The sequence below is a fragment of the Spea bombifrons genome, chromosome 5, assembly GCF_027358695.1.
Source record: "Spea bombifrons isolate aSpeBom1 chromosome 5, aSpeBom1.2.pri, whole genome shotgun sequence".
Taxonomy (NCBI): Eukaryota; Metazoa; Chordata; class Amphibia; order Anura; family Pelobatidae; genus Spea; species Spea bombifrons.
Window position 1 is genome coordinate 61944783 of NC_071091.1, and position 26569 is coordinate 61971351.

Genomic DNA, 26569 nt, shown 5'->3' on the forward strand with positions numbered 1-26569 from the left:
CAGTGGGCAGTCCCGGCCGCGTCCGGCAAAGGGAAGGCTCCGGGTAGCCGGAACCCAGAAGTTCCCAGGTATGGCTCTGTTGTTTATCTGAGGTTGTATTCACCTAATTTTTAACACTGATAAGGAACAGGTGGTTGCTCTCGTGCCCTGATATTTAAAACCATAGAATCCAAAGATGGTGTACTTTTTCACAATACAGTATTTGAGGGGAATAGATTTGATTGACCAGTGCCTCCAGTCATACCAGGCACACTGACAAGTAACCATATGGAACAAAAAGATTTATCTATTTGGCCCAAATCACTCTACACAATGGACAATGCTTATGTGGTACACAAAAAGTTGTCACAGGAAATAATTATTTTTTTTTTGAGTTTCAAATTAAGTTTATGTATAATTTTTGGTGCCCCACCTTACCTGAAGATATACCATCAGAAAATGTTCTGAGGTGTTTTGGCAGGATTTCCCATATATATATATATAGTTTTAAAAGTGCCCCCCTACTTTTGACGCCAATATTCCAAAACCTTTCTTCTTGTTTCTGATGTTCCAATGCCTCCGATTACCTTATCACATGCGGAGACACCATTGCAACGAAGAAACCCTCTGTGTACAAGCACTCTCACAAAACGAGCGCATCAAAGCAGAAACCGCCCACGGATTAGCGCGGGAGTCTAAAGTGGGAGGGTGATTTTCTTGTTGACGTCACTTAGTTGCGGCGCCCACTCCGGCGCACATTGATGGCGGTCACGGTGTTGTGCGCATGCGCACGATGCGAATTCTGGTACTAGGCCGGTTAGGAGCCTTCCGTAACCCCGCGCATTTCCTTGATTTTCCACGCTGTGAAAGTAAGAAGGGGGAATAAATATCCATATATAAGATATGTGTTTTATGCCGGTGATTTTGTGTCAAACGTTTCTTTATTTACGGTGCGGGCGTGCTTTGGGGTAGTTGTTTATTATGGTATCGGTAGCTGTCCAGCGTGTTGTCAGTGTGTTGTGAGAAGGCGCTCTGCTTTGCCCTGGTTTCTCTCCTGTGGTATATGTTCCTGATGTGTATGTGTTTCCTCCCCAGTGTAATTGGTCTTCACTTCTGCTCAGAGGAATCCGGTGATCTTAATCATGATGCCCGGGGAGACTCACTCCAAGCCTGCGGGCATTGCTTCTGAGGCAGCAGGCACTTGTCAGAATTGCACAGCCTTGCAACAGGTATGTGAAGCCATTAGTTTCAATGGCATTTTCCTATTTAATGTGTATATGTGTGTGACTTTCTCCTGTGAAGGCTGAGCGGTTTTTCTTATTTTTAAGTGTATTTAGATGTGTCGTTTCAAACAATGCAACAGAAGCTATTGCTGCAGTTGTTACGCTGTTACTGTTGAAGTCCTCCCCATGCCATTTATTGTTTAGTGCACTTAAAACGGTATATTCTAACTTTTCCTTAATTTGTTTTCTCGAGTAGCTGAAAGTCCTATCCAATGTCTTGCCAGATACTGTATTTGATATTTCAAAGTATATTTATTTTCACCTTAGCAACCAATGGAATAGTTAAATGGGAAGCGACATTTCATTTGCGACATTTCATTGGTTGAGATTACATTTAAAAACGTTTTATTAGAATTTGTATACAGTGTCAGATCTCTCCAAGGGAGTCGGTCTGCTAAATGGGCTTTGTGGTTTAAATCTTTAATCAAATTCCATTGTTCTATGACCGTGATGGCTACACCATTCTGTACCTGGTGTCCGGAAAAAAATTACTGAACTGTTTGAGAAGTAAACATTTTGAACTTTTGAAGAAGACAAACTTAATCATTTAGATAATGTGTCTGTTGAGATGCATCACGTTTCTACTGTCAGTAGACCAACTACATAAGCTTTGTGGTGCTGCTACTGTGCATTCAATATTGAGGGAATTTAGGTTATCTTTATAGAGCTGATGTAAGCGCAAGATGTTGGAGCAGTGAGTTCTTGTTGCAGATAGGACCAGTCTGCCCAAGAAAGCGGTTTTTAACTTCAGAAATTTCTTCACTGTGGAAAAATTATTCCCAGGGAAAAAAATTATGTAGTAGAAGAACTGACAGCATCAATCTATCTACCCGCTGATTGTATTCCAGTTTTGTATTCAAAATGGCCAACCCCTATATAGTGCATAGTGATGTCATTAAGATTTCATCACCCATTGAATTATGCCTTATATGGTCTCTGCTCAGTCCTTTTTTGCAGTAGAAAGTTGGCCATTTATTTAAAAAAAATAGTGCATTAAAGGTGCAGAAATCACAACGTTTCTGTCAACTCCCTCTTAGTAACAAATCCTCAATCTATACAACCTGCAGTAACATTCGTGTAATAGTCTTTAAGAGGGTATTGTGCATAATTTGTGTATATTGTATGTCGAGACCTAAGCAACAATGTATAACTCTTCTTGTTCTTCAATTGCAGAATTTAAACGAATATGTAGCAGCATTAATTGCACTCAAACAAAAGATAATAGACTCTGAGTAAGTTCAGTTTTCCAAACTTTTATTGCATTGTTTATTTTGCGGTTGCGTGAAGAAGTGTTTGCCATATTTTTTGGCAGTTAGAATTATATCCGTTAGTCATTGTGTCTGACAGAGAGCTATTTTGGTGGAGCCACACCAAAACCCTTTTGCAGAATGATGCATCAATAGCTGATTTCCAAAGGTGTTCAAGAATGTGTTTTGGAACTTTTTGTACTGACAATTTTAGTCTGATGTCAATGGTCAGTGTTTGTCAGATTGTTTAGTGTTTCTAACATCTGACCTGATGTTATGCCTGTTTAAGCACATCAGACAAATGAAGAAGCCCAAAAATTTGGTTTCATCGGTTTCTAAGTCTCCCTCTTTGCAAGAAAAAAAAAAACACAGGACAAATGCTTTTTCACGCAACTGCATGTGCTGAAAGATAACATGAATAAAACGAGTTGGTTCTAGATTCATAGGCATCGTTCTCTTGTCATGCATCAACATGTATTCTATATTATATTATTCAATTGAACGCATGTGATACATCAAATAGCCCACTTTGCCCAAATGAACTGTTAAAGCACTATTTAGTACTCTACTGTATGTATGCATCCTTCATTGGTGGGGCTGTATGAAGTGTCTTTAAACACTTTAATATGCATACTGCTCTCTCAGATTCTCCCCAGTTCTGTCAGAAAAGTGCCCCCGTTAAACGCAGTGGGAGTTCCACGTGTACATGAGAGTGGGAAGTGTCCCTTTAGACCCCCTGGTGTCTATACCAAATGTACAGAGCAACACCCTGTTCTTTACAGTCTGCTTGATGATTAAATTGGTCAGTAGTATATTGTTATGTGGAAGGAACAGAGGTTCCAATCTAAACTTTTTTTTTTTTTTTTTTTTTTTTTTTTTTTTGCAGCCACCTGCTTGCGGAGTATCAGCAGAAATGTGAAGATATCCTTTATTGAAATACTTGTTTTACATTGCAGCCGTTTTATATGTTGTAAATTACATCTGCTCTTGTATTTGTAGCTTTACCACAAGAATTCCGATATGTGACTAGGGTTCATTTATAGTAGCATTTTCAACATTTCTCCTTGTTCAGCCGTGATTTCTCATTTAGTGTACACAAGCAAATTAAATTGGCTACAGTGGCAAACCTACTAGGAGACACGATCTGACACTCGCTCAGTCAGGGTGATGGGATCCTCCTATGTTGCCGCTGGAAAGTGAACCTATGTATTTAAATCCCCTTTATGTGACAGGTTCATCTGCCATGCACTGATACTTAAAGCTAAGGTGCAATAGTACACAAAACTCTGGCACTCAAGGATGTACTGTCATGTGCATAGGCATGAAATAGTTAATTTTAAAATAAAAACCACCTTCTTCTAAACTGACTCACACCAACATCTAAGCTAGAATAAAGTTTACAGCATACTAAATGAATGTAGGTGACAGAATCTATTCTATTGTCTACCGCAAGGCAGTATGATAAGGAGCCAGGCTTTTGTTTAGTAGACTGAGCTAAGATAACAGGATGCATATGTTGCTTTCTGACAATATAGTATAATGTAAAAACTAGAACAATAGCAAGTTTCTCCATAAAAAAGGGACTGTCGGCTCTGTAAAATGCATCATTTAGTGTGCAAGGCGACTTAAATAAAACTTGCTGACTTAACTACACGTTATACAGAACCAGCCAAGCTCGCCGAGGATGATGGATTGTAATGTTTTGTGAAGTCAAGTAGCGGAAAGCTTAACCTTTAGAGAATAAACTTTGCTAATAGTGTCTCAGACTGAAGAGAAACACGTATATTTACTACTTTTATTGGCTTCACTGCTGTAGTTAAGTGTGCTATTTATTTTAACCCGTTAATTTTGCTACGTTTGCCGAATTTTTATTTGACTCCTTAACTTGAAAATACAGCTTCAGTTTACAGAAAGGTAAGCATGTTTGCTTGGTCCAGTGTATATGCTTCGATGGAGTAGGAGTTTGTTTTAAAAATATTACTGATTTACTAATCTTGCCTTAATTAGGCAACACGGTTTGATGGAAATTTAAAGTAACAACAAGTTTATCCCTTTATTATTTGATATGTAACTTGATATGTAACTAATGTCCCTTTCAATTACCAAAACTGACATCATTGTCCACCTGTTTAGGGAGAATGACACCTTAAGATGTCAGCTGGAAAAAATGTTGCAGAAGATAACGCCTCAAGAAAGCAACCTAGAACAGCTGGAATCTATAAAAGCTGAACTGGAGGAAAAGACGGTAGTTATATGCTTACAATTAGGGCTGCAACTAACGATTAATTTAATAATCGATTAGTTGGCCGATTATTTTTTCGATTAATCGATTAATCGGATAACAAAAAAACAATATGCAAATTTTTCGTTTATTTAAAATAATTTAATGAACTGGATGTTAAAAAACAACTTAAAATTTACATTAACATTCTTATTTTGTTATGATGTAATAAAAAACAATATTTTCAAAGTACAAGAACCCAAACACAATATTTATGAAACAAAATAACCCCAAACATTCTGAAAAGAGGTGGACTATTACTGTTCAAGAAACTTTGCCCTAGCCCTGGCACTTTGCACCCAGCACTTTGCACCCAGCACTTTGCACTTTCCACCCAGCACTTTGCCCCCAGCACTTTGCACCCAGCCCTGGCACTTTGCACCCAGCACTTTGCACCCAGCACTTTGCACCCAGCACTTTGCCCCAGCCCTGGCACTTTGCATCCAGCACTTTGCACCCAGCACTTTGCACCAGCACTTTGCACCCAGCCCTGGCACTTTGCACCCAGCACTTTGTACTCAGCACTTTGCACCCAGCACTTTGCCCCAGCCCTGGCACTTTGCACCCAGCACTTTGCACCCAGCACTTTGCCCTGGCACTTTGCATCCAGCACTTTGCACCCAGCACTTTGCACCAGCACTTTGCACCCAGCCCTGGCACTTTGCACCCAGCACTTTGTACTCAGCACTTTGCACCCAGCACTTTGCCCCAGCCGTGGCACTTTGCACCCAGCCCTTTGCACCCAGCCCTGGCACTTTGCACCCAGCACTTTGCACCCAGCACTTTGCCCTGGCACTTTGCACCCAGCACTTTGCACCAGCACTTTGCACCCAGCCCTGGCACTTTGCACCCAGCACTTTGTACTCAGCACTTTGCACCCAGCACTTTGCCCCAGCCCTGGCACTTTGCACCCAGCCCTTTGCACCCAGCCCTGGCACTTTGCACCCAGCCCTGGCACTTTGCACCCAGCCCTGGCACTTTGCACCCAGCACTTTGCACTGTGCCCCTGCACCCAGTCTCCAACTCTGCCCTGCACCCAGCCCTGCCCCCACATTCTGCCCTGCCCCCACACTCACACTCTGCCCTGCACCCACTCTGCCCTGCACCCACTCTGCCCTGCACCCACACTCACACCCTGCCCTGCATCCCCACCCCCACTCTGCCCTGCACCCAGTCTCCCACTCTGCCCTGCACCCACACTCACACCCTGCATCCCCACCCCCACTCTGCCCTGCACCCAGTCTCCTGCCCTGCACCCCCTGAAACCCCACCCCCACCCCCGCGAATCGCTCTGTGCGAATGGAGCCACTCGCACAGAGCGAACCGCTCTGTGCGAATGGAGCCACTCGCACAGAGCGAACCGCTCTGTGCGAATGGAGCCACTCGCACAGAGCGAACCGCTCTGTGCGAATGGAGCCACTCGCACAGAGCGAATCGCTCTGTGCGAGTGGCTCCATTCGCACAGAGCGATTCGCTCTGTGCGATCTGTGCACATAGACATGAAGAATACTTACCTCCGGAACGCGTCACATCCGTCACGTAGTTAAAAGAAGGCGGAGACTGCAGAGCGTGTAGCAGAAGCGGGAAACGCTCGCGGAGGTAAGTAAAAGGAGCCGAGTGCTCCAACAACGAATCGATCACTCGATTAATCGATAACGGAAATCGTCGACAACGATTTCCGTTATCGATTATTATCGATTTTATCGATTCGTTGTTTCAGCCCTACTTACAATGCTATTCTGGTTCTATTTACATCTTTAAAGCAATATAAAAAAAATCAAGCTTTATTTAAACATTAATGGTGAATCAGGTCACCGCAGTGTGGGAACTCAACTGTAAATATCTGGCGTTCGTAGTTATGAATAGTATAACTTGTGTACTGGGATCATACAATAAACCTCGTCCTATTTGGCTAAATTACATTCCTCTCCAATAAAGGATTTCTCTTGTAAATTTAACTTCTTGAATACTGTTGTCTGATGGTTATAGTATGTTAAGTTTTTTCCTTCTACTTTAAACAGTTAATATTCAAAGATTATTTTGCAGCATTTTATGTGACAAGTACATGTATGTACGTCTCCCTGTGCATGTGTTCCATTTGTCTTATTAATTTTACTGGTTTTTTTTTGTTTTGTCAACTACAGTCTTCTCTCAAGATCTATCAACAAACACAACTGGAGTATGTCCGTTTTAAGGAAGAGTGTGAAAAAAGTGATTTGGTGTATGTGTCATATGAACTATTTGATGTAAAGTAATATCTCCTGCAGTAAGAGTTGTCTAGGGATAAACAAAAACCAGCTATTGAATGTTTTTTTGCGGTTGACTGTGTAATATATACACACGCATACATACATGTGTATTTCTAATCTCTAAATCTAAAATGTACAGATAAGACAGACTTTGCGGCCATGCTAAACTGTTAATATGCAGATTTGCCTTGAGAATGGTGTCAAAACCGGTTGTTTTTTTGTGATATGCTGGCTCATGGACTATTTTTCTCACTGCTTGATTAAATGCATTTTAACATGTTTGATAAATTATGTTTTCGGAGTTAAAGAAATTTTGTATTCTTAGCTTATGGAATTCATATCATACGGATACTTTTTAAACAAGTTTGTTCTGAATAGGAAAGACTCGTCTACACAAAGTTAAGCTTCATAGTGACTGTATATACCTGCGTTTACCTGTTTTAGCCTGGGACTGCAAAGTCTGTATGAGATATATAACATTGTAACACGTGTTTTTTTGCTATGGGGTAAGACTATACCATGTACCATAGCCTTTAAAACATTTTATTTTAAACAAATCAGTTTTACATCGAGTGCTGTAAAATATATGCCTTCCTTAATGTAAAGTGTGTGTTTAGTCAGGGGCATCTAACAGACTATAAGGACATGATTAGTTATAGTTTGCTTCATTGAGAAATCAGGTTGCCCTTTTGGAGTCCTGTGTTCAATCCCATCTTTGAATGTTACTGATACTTGAAAATTACTGAATTACAACTGATTTTACATTTTAGGAAGAAGAAACTGGAAGCAAAGTTAAGGAAGGTGGAAGGTAATGAATCCTACAACCCTATTTCTTTTATATCTGATCACATTGTATCATATGGATTTGATCCAAATACTTGTACCGGTATAGTTTCACAAAAGTTGACCATCCAGGGTAAACAGTATTAGTACACCCAGTGTTGTACATAGAAAACCTGTGTACTGCTTAGGTTTATTTGATGTATTTTCAAAATACATCATCTATGTTAAGATTTCTGTGTTTTTGGCAAACCTACCATGCATATAGGCTACAGCTGATCACTGCTTGTCATTTTAGCAAATTAGAAAAAAGCCCAAAGCAGCTGTTCTGTGTCGTTTTTGTTTTGGCGCTTCAACAGAATAAAATGTTGCCTACCATCGAACTGTATTACAGGCTGGAGACCTCTCATATAAAAAATCTCAGAAGTCTCCTCTTTTATTTGGACCCTTGTTACATAAAGTGAATTAAGATTTTATTTTATTTCCAATGTTCTTTGCAGTCTGCATTTACTGCTGGAGACACTATCAGAAGAGATAGCCTTGACTAAAACTGCAATACCGATGGTTTGCACTCTGAGTCCTGAAAAGAATGGTTCTAATGGTAGGTGGTAGTATTATGTTGGCAAGCAAGCCATGAGGTCAAACATTTCACGTTCATATCTCATCCACGGAGCAAACTGCATTGAGCGATTAGAAATGTGCTCATTAATGACCTGTTTGCTTCGTTTCTGTTTCCTCATTGTGGCTTCCTTGTTATACTGTGTTGTATGTACTCCAGCTAAACTACTGTGCTGCTGTTTGGCTACCACGAAAGCCCATAATCTACCACTATACCCATCCACTGTGCATTATGCAACCTGCCACGGAAGGGTGGAAAAATGCAGACCTGCAAAAAATAAATATGTAATTTATGATTATCCAAATGGAACTTCTAGAACAATGAAAAGGAGCCTCTACCTGGATCTGTATAGACCTAGAACATGCTGTACATGAGTTCAAATTCATATTTTAATGTAAACATCGGGTGTACTGATGCTTTTTACTTAACACTAATATTTTTACTTTCCTGCAAATGGTATTAGGTTTCTGTCAGAAGATTATATAATGCGGCCAAATAGTTGCAATCTATAACCTAATAATGCCTATGGTTATTAAAAACAGACCTGAAAATGGAATCTGGCATATTACTTTTGTCTTTTTGACATTTTGGTTTAATGTACACATTGTGATGGTAACATGCTTGATATGTTCATTTGTTTGAGTGCATTCCCATTGTAAGGACTTTGACATACACTGGCACTGTATAAATCAATGATTTATAATTTGAATTTAAGTTCTTTTGGAAATTTATTGATCCCAACGTTAAATGAATGTTTCCTTACATCAATTGTAATTATAAATAAGTAGTTTTCCTATTTGCTGTCTTACTTAGGTATGAATGAAATAATCTGTGTGTATGTATGTGTATATAATCTCTCTCCCCTGTTGAGGCATTTAACTAAAACGTCTAAATGCTTTGCAACTACAATTTTGGTAGGTAATTTAATTGGAAACATTTTACGTCTTACATTTAATCTTATGTTCCAGAATCTGCTGAGAAGAATTTGACATGCTTTAAACAAATGAAGATGGAAAAGAAGGTTCTTGAGAAAGAACTGAAACAAATGCAGGTACTAAGTGCTTTGTAGGAATATGTAACTCTGTATTTAAAATCACTTTCTGAGATTTCAGTTTTCTTTTTTTTTTTTTCCTCCTTATCCTTTTTTTTTTTTCTCTTCACAGAAAAAGCTTGATGATTTTCAGAGCAGCAAAAGAAAAAAAGGTATTTGAGTAAAACCTTTTTGGTGGCTTTCTGTTCCATTACATTTCTAGTCTTTGTGTTTTAAATGGTTCTTTCGATCCATTTCTAGGGATGAAAAATACACAGACACAAACTGGAGAGGCTTTTGTAAATGTAGACAAAAGTGAGTATTTCCATTGGTCTGAAATTACATTTGTGTAATAAAAATGCATAGTTCCTCATTTACAGTTTAATATAGTGGAGAACCAAATGTAAAGTTTGTTTTACTTTTTCTCAAGGAAATGTTCTTCGTAATGTGCTGTGACAGTAATCCTTTACTGTATTTAACTAGGGAAAATTAAGCTTCTGCTGGAAGAACTGTGGGAATGTATCGATTCTACAACGGACAATAGCAATAATGAGCTGCATCTGTTAGGTGAGACTTTTTTTTTTTTAAACTTCTGTAGTTAATGCATATTTTGTAACAGTTACAATTTACACTTTACTACTAACTTTAGATTTCATTTGAGCTCAGTATTTGCCAAGCACGGATGTTTATGATGTTTTGAGAATTCTACAACTTCTGTCTTTGGGTCAGATTAATTCAATTTCACATTATGGCGTTATTGCCGTTTATTTATTTTGTACATAGTTTGTGTGTGTGTCTTCAGATGATAGTAAGCAGGCTGTTATGATGCAGGAAAGCTACAAGAGGAGAAAGGAGACATTGTGTGTTGGTAAAGTTTTGGCATGGGTGATGGAGGGAAATGAATTTTTTACCTACCATGTGATGGTGATATCATCATAACTTAATGATTTTTTTGTATGTTGCTTTCTTGGTTTAACTGCTTTGATTTTAATTTCTCAGATGACCGCCTTCTCAAATCCCCAGATCTAAAAGCCAGAGACCGTAAGTGTGTTCCAGATCATGTAATAGCCTAAATGTTATTGATATGAAAAACAATGGTCATGCGTTGTGGTTTTTTTTTTTCCCTTTTACTAAACTGTTACCAATGGGAATGGTGCATATTTTAAGTAATATTATTTTATGATCTTTTATTATGAGCCAAGAATTTACACAGTGCTTGACAATTTTAAATGGGGCAGTTAACATAAATAAAAAAAATATACATTAATACATAAGGACACATCACAAGTTGAGAACTCTGCTTGTCAAGTTGTCATATAGCCTTTTGGGACTTAGTCGGGAATGGTGTGCTTTTGAGGGCCCTGCTCGAGAGCTTACAATCTAAATAGGAGTTGAAACAAGAAAGGGATGAAAAGAGGTAGAAGTGGCACTCTTGTAGCAGTAATTAGGGCTTAGTGGTTTCAGCATGGAAAAGAGATGTAAAAATAAAAATAACATGTACAGAGGGGTAGGAGTTGTGTGTTAAAGTGTGGCTTGTGACAATAGTAGGCAGGCTCCCATGCAGAAAAGCTACAAGAGGAGAGCGGAGGTTTAACGTTACAAAGGTAAGGAGTTATAGCTATAGGGAACCAGAGGGGGAGGAATGTGCAAATAGGTAAAAACCAAACCTTGGCCAAAAAAGAATAAGAAATATGTCCCCAAAATATAGATTTGGTACATAGACAGGAAAACATGCAAAATTATACAAAATATGAATGAATAAAGTTGCTTGCAGATCTGGCATAGTGGTCCAAATGAGTTTTTTTATCTTGCTTGAGATGGAATAAAGCACCATCATATTCCACAGTGCTGCACAACAATTTAGCAAGTTATTCCTAGTATCCTTTAAACCTGCTTTGAACTCCATTACAAATGGATCCCATGGTTTTAATCATTAGGCCGCTATGTCCTTCAGGTTTTGGAGTATTCGAAATAGAGGGCCAATAAATATTGTTTGTTTTTCTGTTTTTTAGGGAAGAATGGGAAAAGAGGTAGAAACCTAAAAAGCATAGATGAATGTACAATGCCTCCTAGCCACAGCAGCCCCTTTGTTGTGAGTCAGATGCAGAAGACACCAACTCAGTTACCCTTTAGCCAAGCATTACATGAACACAAAAACTCTGAGGAAGGGGCTGCAGACTGCAATGGAGACAGTGCCTTCTATGAAGACAAAACCACAGACTTTTTTGTTCCCAGAGATTTTATTCATAGTTACTCCACAGTTTCTGATGTTGAAAGAGACTCTGAGTTTCTACAAATTCTGGACTGGGCAAAACCGCTTCCACCTCTTCTGTCTCCCATACGATTTTCTCCTACACAGGTAAGTCTAGTCTCTTGATATTACCACTTTGTTTTATTTTTTATTAATAGCATTAGGAATCCTCTTCTTTTTTTTTTTATTTTTTTTTTTCTAAATCCCCAATGGGCCCTTCTGATTCATAAACATCTATGGAGTAAATAAATTCTATAAACATTTTTGTCACCCTTAAGAGTCAGCTTATTAAGTGCCCCCTTCAACATCACATGACTGCCTATAATAGTGACCTATGGAACTACAGATAATGTAGGCTCCTTAAAAAAAAAAATTGGGTACCCAGCACAATTTCACTTAAGTGAAATACAAATTCTTAATTGTGTTAAAATGTTATCTGAGTTATTTCAGTGAATAGAAGCATTATATATGAGAGGGAAATATATAAGATCATAATAAAAATTTACCATTTCTTAAGTTCATACATTCATACTCTCTAATAATAAGTTAGGTGTCTCCTAAGAAGAATACGTAGAAAAGGTATTAATATAAATATACCATTTCTTGGAATGTTTGTTTTGTATTTTATATGTATTTTTAAATTTATGTATGTAATTTTGTACGTTTTATAATAATAAAAAGAAGCATTATATAATACAGTAATGCCGTTTAAATCGGTTTAGGAAATTTTCATTTTATATGCATTTTTGTTATTTCATACTTTATTTTAGTGAATTGTTTTGCGTTTCATTTTTTCCATTACAGGATTTGTTTGGAGAAATGACAGATTTGAGTGCTAGAGAAGAAGGTGACTGTACAGAACCATTTTCACCAATTTGTTCCATGGAGTATGTTAAATCAGATGAAAGTCCAGACTGTGGTAAAGATCAGACAGACCATGAATCTCGCACAAACTTACCAGTTGCATTACAAGAGAGGACAGAGACACCCAAAGATTTGAATGATATAGGTGATCCAAAGGAGACCGATACAGATAACCCTGCTGAGTGTGCAGTATTGTGCATGGAGAGCTCCAACCAGGTTGCACCAGCAGCAGAAACGCAAGACGAGGGACATGATTTATTAACCGATGCAATTCAAGTACCAACACCTCCAGAGTTAAAGGAAGCTGTGTGTGAGAACTCAACTCATTCTCAAATTGAGGGCGGAAAATGCCATGAAGAGCCTTCACAATCCATGTGCACTGGCTCCTTTTCTGAAAACATATCTACAAATGACTTGGACGTACCTTTATCATCTGAAGATGCACAAACGGCTCAGGCAATCCCTGAATGCAACAATAATGCATCTGTTTTGCGGGAAGAATATCAAGAAACTAGCAGTGCCTCCGTTCCTAAGGTGGAGAGGGATATGTCTCGCCACACGTTTGACCCCATTCAAAGGCCTAAAGAGTTTGCCAGTGAGCTAGAAATTCAGGAAGAGACATCTGAATTAGGGCTCCAATCAAAGGATAACGTCCAACCAAACAAAGACAATTTGGATTTCCCATGTAGCTCATCGGCCAATTCACACATTTTATTTGTAGACAAATGTGCTAATGCCGTTCTGCCATCTACTGTTAACAGAAATGTTGACTGTTTGGAACACAGTAGTATTGCAGAATGTGAGGTCTTATTTGACAGACTGAACTTAATGTCTAGTAGCTGCGACTTGGTATCTGATTCCACACAAGACGGAAGTTCTCATGCTTGTGCGCCAACTCTACCTGTACAGTCTGAAAATGATTCAGCAAGTGATGACGCAAACACTAAAAGCAATGAAAAGGGCACAGAACAAATACCTTGTACCGAAGATTTGCTCTCGTCTGCAAAATGCTATTCTGACAATAAAGGTCATGCTCTGACTGCGGATGGTTTGCCTAGTGTCTTTGTCAAACGCTTTTCTAAAGACGCACAAGAAGATGAACATGCTAGCAGCAGTTCAGTTCTGACAGTCTCAGCTCCGTTAGTAAATGAAGAAGATGAGGAGCCTATGCAATGGGAACTCACGGAATCAAAGGAGGAACACCCAGAGCCTGAGTTGGAAGAGAAGCATGAAACCATGGCAATGAAAGATAATCAAGGGCTAAACTGCGAAACTAGTGACAAAATTACCTCATCCTGTACAAAGGAGGATTGTACAAAGGAGTGTGACATGGCAAACTATGTTAAGAATGATCAATTACTTTCTTTGGATCGCTTAGAAAACAAGGTATTGCAACATGTAAACACGGAAGACCAAATAGATGTTGAAAACAAACCTGTGTCTACATCAATTCACAGCCAAGACACAATTCTTGTTTCTGGAAAAACAATTCTTAAAGATAGCAACTCCCTGACCTCCTGTGATACTGTTTCTCCTGAAGAATTTGTTGCGGAGCAACCCGTTACAGATTTTAATAACAGTGATTCAGCGCCTTTTTACAACAAATTATCAGAAGATTCTCATAATACTGAAATACCTATAAACTCCAGGATAGAGCCAAATGTAGTTACAGCTGAATTGGACAGTACTGCACAAGAAAACATCGACAATAGCAAGTCTAAAGATAGTGACTCCCTGACCTCCTGTGAAACCGTTTCTCCTGAAGAATTTGTTGCGGAGCAACCCGTTACAGATTTTAATAACAGTGATTCAGCGCCTTTTTACAACAAATTATCAGAAGATTCTCATAATACTGAAATACCTATAAACTCCAGGATAGAGCCAAATGTAGTTACTGCTGAATTGGACAGTACTGCACAAGAAAACATCGACAATAGCAAGTCTAAAGATAGTGACTCCCTGACCTCCTGTGAAACCGTTTCTCCTGAAGAATTTGTTACGGAGCAACCCGTTACGGAGCAAACAGTTACGGAGCAACCCGTTACGGAGCAAACCCTTACAGATTTTAATAGTGATTCAGCACCTTTTTACAACAAATTATCAGAAGATTCTCATAATATTGAAATACCTATAAACTCCAGGATAGAGCCAAATGTAGTTACAGCTGAATTGGACAGTACTGCACAAGAAAACGTCGACAATAGCAAGTCTAAAGATAGTGACTCCCGGACCTCCTGTGAAACTGTTTCTCCTGAAGAATTTGTTAAGGAGCAAACCGTTACGGAGCAACCCGTTACGGAGCAAACCCTTACAGATTTTAAAAGTGATTCAGCACCTTTTTACAACAAATTATCAGAAGATTCTCATATTGAAATACCTATAAACTCCAGGATAGAGCCAAATGTAGTTACTGCTGAATTGGACAGTACTGCACAAGAAAACGTTGACAATAGCAAGTCTAAAGACAACATATCGCTGAATTCCATTAGTACCTCAAATAAACTGGAGATACTCCCGTCAGCCAAGGAAATTATTACACCAGACTTGTTACAAACCGATATTGACGCCTCTACTAAAAGTAACCGCAGTGGTGAGCTACATGATGAGCAGAGCCGGACGGTTCTCCCGAACAGTAATGAATTTGCAGACCAAACAAGTGCCCTGCTGCCTAGCACTGAAGAGATTTCTGATCGTAGTACTGAACAAATGTTGAAAGACAACATTAATTCTCTTGAGCACAATCCTAGCTCTCCTAAATTTACCACCACTGACTCTGAATCCGTGACTGACACTGATGAAAAAGATGATTCCACAAATGTAGACTTAAGTGACACCGTTGTATGTCATAAGCAAGTGTCTATTGAGGTAGATGTCAAGCTTTTACCAGAAGAAAAAAATCTTAATGTACCTTCAGATACAGAGAAACCTGTTGTGTGTGGGGAAGACAGCATAGCTTGTCCCCTGAAAGAAAGCCAACAAAATGCAGTAACGGATATGAAGATTCATGAAGAACTTTGCATCGAACCAGGCGCAGCAGAAAGCAGTGATGAGTCAGAAGATGACACCCCTATCCGTAAAGTCAACTATAAAAGTATCAATCAAAATAATCTCTTTAGCACTAGGACAAATCTAAAAAGCATTGACAGCGATGACCAAGTAAAAAGCCATTCAGTCACCGAAGGTCCTTCAAAGACAGTGGAAATTGCTAATTTGCCACACAGTTTGAAAAACGATTTAAATGTGGTGAGAGCTGAAGAAGATGCATGTGTGCAAGCTGAAACTGTTCAAAAGGAGAAATTCTGCAATATATTTTCTATTGCAAATATTGATGCTGACTGTCTGAAAGAAAATGTCGCTGAACGTGATTCCAAACCAGTTACTTCTCCAGTGGTCCCGGTTAGGGCTGAAATTAATAACCCCTTGAGTGACCAAAAATATGCAGATCCTGTAAGTATTACCGCACAGCCAGAAAAAGATTTGCTGTCTTGTGATAAAGGAAACGAGAGGCGTTTTATCAAAGAACCAAGTGATGGTGATGATCCTGCCCTTCCTGGTCAGGTAGAGTCCCTCAACAACAATATTGCTGAACAAACAGCTAGTAGTAGCTTTGTGGAAGCAAACTGCATAAGGACGGCACCTGGTAAAAACCTCATATGGAACTTGAATAGATCAGACAGATCTGAGCGTAGAGCAATTTCAGGTAAATCTATACGTTGCAAAGTACCATCTGAGAGAAAAACTGTTTTGTTAGGAGATAAATCACTTGCTAGCAACAGTAGTACAGATTCAGATCAAAGAGAACACAATAGGAGCACTGGTGTAGTAAGTCCTGTGCATAATATTCCAGCTGTAAGAAAAGACTGCCCCTCACAGAGGGTTACCCGAAGTAGAAACCAGTCACAAAATGCTTCAGTGGGGCAGACCGTCCTGGCAAATGCTGACACATCCACCAGCACAGAACATTCACCAGAAACATTAAACAAGGTCCGGTCGGAGATGGGTCCACCACTTCCGCCCTTACTAGGCCCTTTGTTAGCAACGCCTCCTAGAAGTCTTAGGCCTATATCCCCAATTATGTCTTCCTCAAGTCGGTCTTCCTTGCCGTCTCCTCTTGACGACTTGATATCCCCATTAAGAGAAACGCCAGTTCCCCCGCTGATGTCCCCGTTGTCTGACAGCCGAAGGCGCAAGTCTCCTATGTTCAACACTCCTTCCCCATCAGAGAAAACAAACAGAAGAATTTTGTCTTCGCCCTTACAGTTTTGCGCAGCTACCCCAAAGCATGCCCTTCCTGTCCCTGGAAGGTTGCCCCCTTCTGCAACTGGAAATTCAGGAGCCACTGTTCAAGAAAACTCTGTTAAAATCCTTGATACCATGTATCCAGAGTTGTCTGCCAGGGCAAGGACACTGAACATCCTAAAGGGTAACGTTCAGCTCAACAGGTGTTTACCTGGAGATTGCAGAAATGTGCCAGTGAGTCAGATATCGGGGTTCAAAGCAATAACATCAACATCTACAGCTTTCATTAAAACTGGGAGTAGCACAAAAGGAAGTACCAACAAAGACAAGCAAAAAGATTGTGAAAGCCTGCAGTTATCCAGCAATAAAAGGACTATAGATTCTGTCCCGATGCCAAAAAGTGCTAAACGATTACGACTAGATAGCGAATCACCGGTGACGGAGAATCTGAAAGACTGTTTCACTGTTCCTGCAAGTAAGGGCCAACTGGAAGAGAAAAGGAGGCCGTCTTGTGACCTTAGTGGCCCTGATCCCATTAAGGGCAAAGTAAAAGCTGGCCAACCTGATGAAGATGCTGTGACGAGTGCACTAAAGAAAATAGAGGAGTTGTGCTTTGACCTTTTACCTGTTATTAGAAGTCATATACATGTAGGCACCGTTCCATGCGTTCCAGTGATGAGAAACGAAGAAAAAGAAGTTGTTTATGAATTTAGCCATACTAAAAAGGTAAGAGTTTTTCTGATAGATATATATATTAGATAGATATTCTTGTATTAATAGAACAATCGGTGTTCTTTTCTCATCGCTTCACTTTGAGGTTTTCTGAAGATATAATTGTGCTGTTCTTGTTCGGGGATGACCAATGGCTAGCTTTCAAATTATAGAGCTTCAAAAACCGTGCACCTCTGGAGCGCTGCCCCTTGGCTGCGCTGTTATAAACCGTTTTTTTTTTCTCTGTTCATGGCATGGTGGACTGATATATAACTGTATATATTTTAAAATTGTACTCCCAGGATTTATCAGGACATTTCCTAAACACTATTTTGAAAACCATGAAAGCCGGAAAGACCTCTTTGGACGGCAAGTATCTCCAGGCTCTTTGCAGAGTTTATGTAGGATTATGTCGTCAGCTTGGAGACCTCGAGAGGGCACGTGTCTTGTGTTACAACATTATTAAAGAAGGTAAGTGAGTGCATATAAACATGTCTGCCGTTTTCTATTAAGTCTTTTATCTTAAAAATCCCTTGATGTGAGACTAGTGTAATGCCAATTTTGGGGATTAAATGGGTTAGAAAGCGCACATTTCATATCTTCGGTTTCACGGTCAACACGTTTGACACCGGATGATGCTAGTCGCACCCTTTCTGCTGGTAGTTCTCTCCAGGTAATTATTGGAATTACTTCAATGGAGTACGAATACTCTCATGACACTTGTGCTACATCAGTTTTAAACAGGAACTATTTTATAATGCTAAACTTGAAGTCTCCTCTTAAGAGACCATTCAAATGTATGTCTTTACGGCATGTTACTTGCAGTACTTGTCTGCAAAATACATTTCTGATATGTAGGATAGAGACTAATCCAAAGGAAATTTGGTTTTGTTGCGAAAAGCACCATCCTGCTGTGCAGTCCATTAGTGTATAACAGTATTCATTTATCCTTAGAATGCTAGGTTCAGGGCAGGACTGGGAATAAATACCAGCCCTGGGAAGAAATAAATACCGTCCCCATGTTTCATGGTGCCATTGGCACATGTGGCGTACCAAACCAAATTTTGCTTTGTTTAGAATATCGACAAACCATGCCTGTTTAACAGTCTGCAAAACATTTAATCAGTGATTAAATTAATTTTGTAACAGTCCTAATAACCCTTCATGTTCAAAAGATTTTTCTAAGCTGTATAGCAGCAGTCCAAACTTTGACTTAGGTCAAAGTCTGAAAAAGTCATGTCATAAAGTGGGACTGCCTCAAACAAACCGATCAACAGAATATCACACGCAAACCTGGTATTGCAGGTATAGCTCAAATGAAAACAAAATGGAAACTGAGCTCCACTATCCACTGAATATCACTTGCATACCCTGCATTGTGCTTGTAGAGCAAATAAAACACCACATAGAAACCGAGATCAGCTGAATATTGCGTGCGAACCCTGCATTGCAGGTATAGATCAAATGAGAAACGTACAAATTAACAGAGATACCTATAACATTTTCTAATTACCGTATTTGCTCGATTATAAGACGACCCCCCAAATCTGAATATTAATTTAGGAAAAAAGAAAAGCCTTAATATAAGATGACCCTATAGGAAAAAAGTTTTACCAGTAAATGTTAATTCATCTAAACAATTTTTTTTTTTTTTTTTTTTTTATAAAAGCTATGATTGAGGAAAAATATTTTGGTTTTATTTCCTTCTATTTTCCAACCTGCCCCCCAGTTATGCACATCTGCCCCAGAAATGCCTTATACCCCCTATATGCCACTGTGCCCCATGATATGCCTTTTGACCCCCTATGTGCCACTCTGCCTACAGAAATGCCTTATACCCCTATATGCCACTCTGGCATTTAGAGGGTTAAAAGGCATATTATGGGGAAGAGTGGCATATAGGGAGGTTTAAGGCATTCAGGAGGCAGAGTGGTGTATAGGGGGTTAAAAAGGCATTTCTGGAGGCAGAGTGGCATTAAGGGGGTTAAAAGGCATTTCACAGAGCACTCTGCCTCCAGAAATGCCTTATGCCCCCCCTTTAACACTCCCCCCCCCCCAACTTACCGGTGCTTCTGACTTCCCTGTCATGTAGCTGGGGCAGCGCGTAGATCTCACGCACTTACGCTGCAGCCGGAAGGAGGCGTGGCTAACAGCGGGGGTTGTCTGCGTCCATCGTGCAGACCTTCCCTGACTGTCAGTGATCAGAGTTCCCTGCACCGGAGCTACACGCTGCCCCAGCTACACACCGGGGACTCAGAAGTACCGGTAAGTGGGGCGGGGGGGGGGGGAGACAGGAGGATCCAGGTCCCCTCCAGCTGCGGGGGATCTGGATCTTAGTCGTCTCATAGTCAGACCTATTTGAGGTCTGATTATAAGACGACCCCGATTATAAGACGAGGGGTATTTTTCAGAGCATTTGCTCTGAAAAAAAACCTCGTCTTATAATCGAGCAAATACGGTATTCAAATAATTGTATGAATATGTACGTTTATAGTGCTTAGAGAGGGGGTCTGTGTCTATGCAATTATGTGTTAGTGGAGTTGGAATGGCAGTGTGTGTCCAACCTCTTCCTGAGTTTATAATAATGCTTTTACTATCCTCTAAAATACATATAGACATAGCTTTACTGTCTAAAATGGCCTGATCTCTCCCAATTTAATTCCATTCATACAGGTTTTCCAGAGCCAGAGAAGTTGCTCCTGTTCGCAGTAAGCACATGGAGTGAGATGTTTTCTTTTCACGGTGTAATCTGTAAGGCCATGCAGGCACTTCTTAAATATCTGGCAAAAGAAGATGTTTTGGCCTGTCTTCGTGCCTACCTGAAATGGGAAAAGGTGAGTTAACCTGTTATTTTATTGGTAAAACATATTCTGTTGTCCCAATGTTTCACACCATTGGTATGGCACTTGAAATCTGCAAAGCAAATTTCCAATGCAAATGTTTGTATATTTAACCATATTTTTCTTAGAGTCCTGCCATGAACATAAACACTATGCTGCCCAGCATACTGATGGCCATACAAATGTATCCTGATGTCAAATTCCAAACAAGCGAGCAATATGGAGAAGATCTGCCAGACCACATATGGGAGTATGTGTTTGCAGTTGACGTGTTGTGCTGTCACTACAAATGGACTTGGACACATGACAATGTTATAAGGTATTAATGTTTGCCCTGTTGAGATTATGCTTCATTAATCATTGCCATAAGGTGTTAATTATAAAAGTTAGAGAATTGGGTGCTGCAAATCCAGCTCAACTCTACGGTGATTGAGTCCCAAACACATTATTTTCGGTGAAATGCAAAGACAGTTTTCACACAAACACATGATCATTACATCTCAGAGCATCTAAAAGTGTGTGGTTACCATACACAAAAAGAGAGTAAATCAATAATCATGCTAAAGAAACAAACTCTGGATAGCGAACGCATTTCGTCAAGTGTGGTACACCTTTTGCATTTCCTTGGTGCACCCACTTTTGCTTTATGGATCCCAACTTCTAACGTTCATGGACCAGTCTGTAGACTTCTGTTCTCACCAGATGAATGCATGTGTTTGAGTAAATGCAAGGCAGCTCTCTTTAATGCAAATGCTCTTTAATGCATTGGGTATCAACAAGTCCCGATTCGGAAATGTATGTCAGGATTCTGCAGAATTCTTCCATATACATTTGCTTTTTCCCAATGGTGTATTTAGTTTTTTTTTTTGTTTGTTTTTTTGCTGCCCAAGGCCTGACTAAACTCATGCATCCCCTAATCTTAATTGACCACACTGCTTCCTGTCCAGGCCACACCTCTTCCACTGTAGAATCCACCCTTTCCTCTTTTGGTCCCACCCCTTTTTTAGTTTAGCCTGGATACTGAGTACCCAATTTGTTTTGTGCGCCATTTCAAATGTTATCTCTTTGAGAATCTTAATTTCAACTAGTGAAAAGTGTAAATTCAGCCATTTGTGAACAATTTTGACTGGCTCGAAGGCAGCCTGCCCGTGTGCCAGTGTGTCACCCCCCAATTAGAGGCACCTCGGTTGGACCTGTTCGTACCATCGTGCTCCCCTGGTACATCGCTGCTGTCTATGCACTTCTTTTTGGAGGAACAGGGTCGAGTCTGACCCATGGCTTCAACTGTTTGAGGAAGTCCGCCGAGTGGCCAGTAATGCATATAGATTTGTGGAGAAAGGGGTGCAGAAGTGTTTTTTTTTTTTTTTTTTTCTTTGGTAACAAATATAAATGAAAATTTATAGAAATTGGCATCGCTAATTTGGTACGTGAGCCTTAGTTTTGCTGTAAGATGCATAACAACATTTTTTTCTTCATTTTAGTAAAGAACTCTGGCCAATTCTGGATAAGTGGATTAAACATAAAAAGGGCAATGTGAATGTTCAGTTTGTCCCCGACATCACTGTAGCCACTGTACTTCGTCTTCTTGGTAAGATCTGTTTCATCATTCACCAAACTGTGTATGCTGAAATAGTGAAGTATTAGTGGTAGGAAAGTACAATAACAAACCACTACAAATATATCATATTCTTAAACCAAGTATGTGTGTGTAATATATAATGTATGTGACTCCGCCAAATAATTTAGTTGAACCCTGTATTGGATGATTGTAGCTTTTCAGTGCACAGGACAGTGTGAACCCAACCAGAATAGAATTAGATATTTTTCTCCAATGCACACTTCTGTCAACAATCTTTTTGAAGAAAGTGCTTGTGGAACTAGAGCCTGTCAGTAAAAACAGCCTAAAGGCTATAGATGGCACCCTTCTATGTTAGTAAATAAGGTGCAGTAGACATTTCTGCTGAAGTATAGGGTGAGTCTTTACAGCTAAAATAATGGGCAAATTTGATGGCTGGGGGGTTCTTAACCAACGTCAGTTTGTTTCTCCTGAGAGTTTTGTTGCTTGATTAGATATTTTATGATTCTTTAATTGCTTTAAGTAAACAATGTTTTGTGTGTTACAGGCCGTCTCTGTCAGATGGGTTTGAAAGAAGGCTCTGTCACTGCTGTGAAAAACATTGCCTCCGCTATCATTGCTTTTATTATGCATGCAAACCAAGAAGGTAATAACATAGTAAACCTTTAGGAAATAGTTATGATCTTTAAGATTCGATCTATATATGCACATTTTGTGAGATGTACATTTGGAAAAACAACCAAGTTTTTTATTTTTGGCTCTTAACCCCTGTTGCGAAATAGGACGTACTATTACGTCCTCTGGTGCAAATGCTAGTAGGTAACACGTTTATGTTCAATGGGAACGCAGCATGTTCACGGTGAGGGGAACTGCCTCGCGACTGATAACACGCTTGATGATTCTGTCCTGTCCCCTACAGTCATGTGATTGCTGTAATTGGTGATCGCATGCATCCATGTGACAGAACCAGTGTTGGTAAACATTGGTTTTATCTACATGCTCTGCCTCTATCTCCTTTCATTTTGTCCTGAAGCGAGAACATTGTGGTACATTTTAGTACCACGCTCCAGTGTTTCACATTACTTTAACCCAATGATTGCCTTCCAGTTCACCCCTGAGGCCTCCAAAACTTTTCCGGAGTGATCTCACTCCCTTTTCTCTGAAATAAAATCCACAGCAGTCCATTGAATATACATATATAATTATATGTATGTGTGTGTGTATATATGTATATGTATATATATGTATGTGTGTGTATATATATATATATATATTGTGTGTATATATATATATATATATATATATATATATGTGTATATATATATATATATATATTGTATATGTGTGAATATATTGCTACCATTTGGGGTGAGTTAGAAATACCTTTTTTCAACAAGAACAAAAACATGTCCCTTAAATAGAAATACAGTGTAGATGTTAATTTTATAATTGATTGTAGCTGGAAGCGATTGACTGACTGGAATATATTCCAAGGCGTACAGAGGTTCTGTATCAGCAACCATCACGCCTGTGTTCCACGTGTTGGCACGTTGTGGTAGCTGATCCAGGTTTATGTTTAAAAAGTTAATTGATTATTAGAAAGCCATTTTGCAATTGTTAACTCAGCTATAAAAGTCCTTGACGTTGTTGTTTCTTACATTTTGAAGACGACATTGGCTTTGTGCTTCTAATGGAGTCGCATAATGGTTCTTCTCTCGTTTTACAGGTATGCCCTGGGGTATTCAGTTGGCTTCGGTGTACATGCTCCGTGACCTGTGCCCTTGTGATCCAGCTGCCGTACACAAGACACTATGCGCATGGAAAGAGAGCGCTACTAACACAATTCCGCCTGCTGTTACAAGCTGCATTTCTCAGGTGGCATCCTTGTGCAACCCAGAGAAATAACGCTTTTATTCTATTGGTTACAGAAGTGCCTTTCTTACTATTACTGTTTGCACCTTTTTGCAGTGTAAGGAAACAAGCCATTACCTGTTTATTCAATTTGACTTTGTTAACATTTTCATAGACAAGAGCATTGTAAATCTGTAAATTGTATTATACTTTTTGTAAATGTTTTGTAGAGTATATCGTTTGAAAATGTACTGGGTTGCAACAAAGCCAGTAGCATTTACTTTTTTTTATGTGGTTTACTTTTTTAATTAACAAAATACTTTACTTTTCTGTGTTTTTGCTAAGTATATATCCTTTCTATACTTAGCTTATCAGACAGATCATGCAAATAATGACGTGGTCTCTGATTGGTCCACCCCCCTTATTTGAGCCCAATCGAACTGCACTTGATCTCTCTTCTGAACCCATAGAGATGCGTTACTATTTTTTTTTGTTGTTCTATGTGTAATCTATGTCCAGGGTAATACATTTGCCGCATTGCTGATTTCAGTTGAGGTAAAGCATAATGGTCACTTTTGTATAGAAAAAATCTCCCCAAATAGTGTTAGGTGGTCAGTTGGTCTGATTTTGTTTTTTGTTTGTTTTTTTAATTTTTTATTTATTGTTTAGCTGCCAGGTACTGGGCTTCCATTGTTTCCCTTTTTGTCATTGTGATGCTCTTTGCTGTTGAATAGCCATTTTTGAAAAGCAAAAACTTCTCTTCCATATTTGTCCATCTGAAAATATGGAATCCCTCTGGTGTATGTGTTCATTTTAATGAAGCTTACATTTGGGCTAGTGAGGCAAATGCACTTTTAAAACGTTTTAATTGATAATTACAAGCATTTTGCCATAAGTTTGTGGTTCATTCTAGGTAGCCGGACTTGTGTATGTCATTAGAGAAGGTGTTAAGAAATATTGTTTCCTGTTTAGTATATGGGTAATTAATCACATCAGACAGCTTTTTATTAGAATCAAGTATGAAGTGTGCTGAATAGAAAAGATGCTGCACAATGTATGGTGTGACACGTGTGTAGTGTTACCGGACAGTCTCACAAGCACATTTAATAAAACAGACAGCTGCTATTATTGCCATTGGAAATAGCATTTTTGCATAGCACTTTTTTTTGTAATACAACACGAGAAAAGCACACAAGTAAATTAGAGAAAAGGCGGGTTTTTAAGCGACTTGTTGATCATGACCGATGTAAGATCGTAGGAAGTATTAACTAAAGTTTTTTTTTTTGTTTTTTTTTGTGAGTTGAACATTTAAATTATCTGATATTACTGTTTTATGAAAGACCATCTTTGAGAGTCTCTCCTCCAAGAATGGCATGCTGTGGTCTGGTTAATACATGCCTTCAAGAACTTTATATCTTCTTGCATGTAGAAGCTCACCGGTTGGTCTTCACAATACTTTTGGAAATTGAAATATTCAGCTTGACGGCAAACGCTTGTTTGTTTGTTTGTTTTTTTTAATACTCCTTAGAGGTTTAAGGAATTTAACAATTCAACTGCACATATGTCAGCGGCCAACATTTTACCAGTCATTTGTTTGCATATTTCAGTTGTGTTCTAATAGGCTATGGGCATTTCACCTTGTAATAAAAGTGTAAATTTGTATTGTTCCCAGAAGTTCTTATTAAAATGCATTCACTACTAAACAAGCAAATGGCAACATCTGATCTTCTGTTTAATAGGCCAAAGCATGCATATCGATTACATCAGCTTTCATTGTTGTAAGTGTTAATGCTTGCCTGTTGTATATTCGTAGGATAAGACTACTTTCTGCCAGGTTTTAAGCCAATGGCATTGTGGAAGTAGATTTTTATGTGTAGTGGGAATAATTTGGGTAGCATAAGAACCATTTTCATAGTTTAGTTTTTGCTGTTCATGTAAGTCTGTATTACTAACCTATACCATATGAGGGGAGAAATAATTTAAAAAGGATTAAAATAAAAATTCAAAAATGATTCATGGAGATAATTGAAGAATCCCTGTGAGTGATTGTATTTATATCCTAAACCTATAATGTGATTCACATTTGATGTTGTTCCACTTTGGAAATTTTAGTTGACTACTTGCTTTTTTTGATTTGTTTGTATGCATCTAAGATGCTTTGTAATAAAACAAAAACTTGATCACGTGTGTCTTACTGTGGTGTGCGTTTACATGATAGCGGAGTGTTCCCTTTAAGTAGCCATTTGCTTCCCCATGCAAATGCATATAGAAACTAAGCGAAGAACAAACCGTATGCATTTGCCTTCTTTTCCTGCCCCAGATCCTAACTTTGGTGGAGATAAGTTCTGCCAAATACATCCCGTTTGCCAAAGGTCCCATGTGATGCCCCCCATATGTATAAAGTACTTAAATTGATTGGCTGCCTCAATTAGGCAAAACCTGTACAACCGAGGTGTCATTATGCAGCTTATGTTAAAGGTAAATGCATATTAAAGCACATACAAACTACTTCAATGTGCATTAACCAAGCTGTACATCACACTAGAATATACTTTTATCGGTACGCTTCAGCCCTCTGTACATAGCTGTGAAGTTGCAGTGTTTTCAGCAGATAAGTTTTTGTTTAAACAAATTTGAGATGTCCAACCAAGAACAGGCAGCTGCTTCCCACTATGCATCCCCACTTAGGAGCAACTCAAGTTTTAGCTCTCTTGTGCTATTAAAGGAAAAATTGACAATCATCCGTCTGATCCTCTCCAAAGGGCAGTC

The 26569-nt window shown here is 39.1% G+C and overlaps 1 protein-coding gene and 1 long non-coding RNA gene across 2 annotated transcripts; both read left to right on the plus strand.

Moving 5' to 3' along the window:
- The first annotated feature begins 742 nt into the window (after positions 1-742).
- LOC128498015 (uncharacterized) lies at positions 743-3849 on the plus strand. Its single transcript, XR_008354376.1, has 4 exons — positions 743-848; positions 1075-1208; positions 2436-2494; positions 3396-3849. It is a non-coding gene; the product is annotated as an uncharacterized LOC128498015 (long non-coding RNA).
- Positions 3850-4325: 476 nt separating this feature from the next.
- ICE1 (interactor of little elongation complex ELL subunit 1) lies at positions 4326-25067 on the plus strand. Its single transcript, XM_053467839.1, has 17 exons — positions 4326-4423; positions 4643-4754; positions 6935-7011; positions 7810-7847; positions 9407-9489; positions 9602-9641; positions 9730-9783; positions 9952-10035; positions 10468-10509; positions 11481-11827; positions 12524-17548; positions 17836-18004; positions 20207-20367; positions 20502-20692; positions 21855-21961; positions 22497-22595; positions 23676-25067. The coding sequence occupies exons 2-17, from the start codon at positions 4677-4679 to the stop codon at positions 23852-23854; spliced, it is 6774 nt and encodes a 2257-aa protein (XP_053323814.1). The 5' UTR covers positions 4326-4423; positions 4643-4676; the 3' UTR covers positions 23855-25067.
- Positions 25068-26569: the final 1502 nt, after the last annotated feature.

Coding starts and splice junctions, on each gene's coding strand:
- ICE1 (XM_053467839.1), top strand. CDS start 4,677: ATGTTGCAGAAGATAACGCCTCAAGAAAGCAACCTAGAACAGCTGGAA. Junction 7,848..9,406: donor AAAGTTAAGGAAGGTGGAAG/GTAATGAATCCT, acceptor CTTATGTTCCAG/AATCTGCTGAGAAGAATTTG. Junction 18,005..20,206: donor TTACAACATTATTAAAGAAG/GTAAGTGAGTGC, acceptor CCATTCATACAG/GTTTTCCAGAGCCAGAGAAG.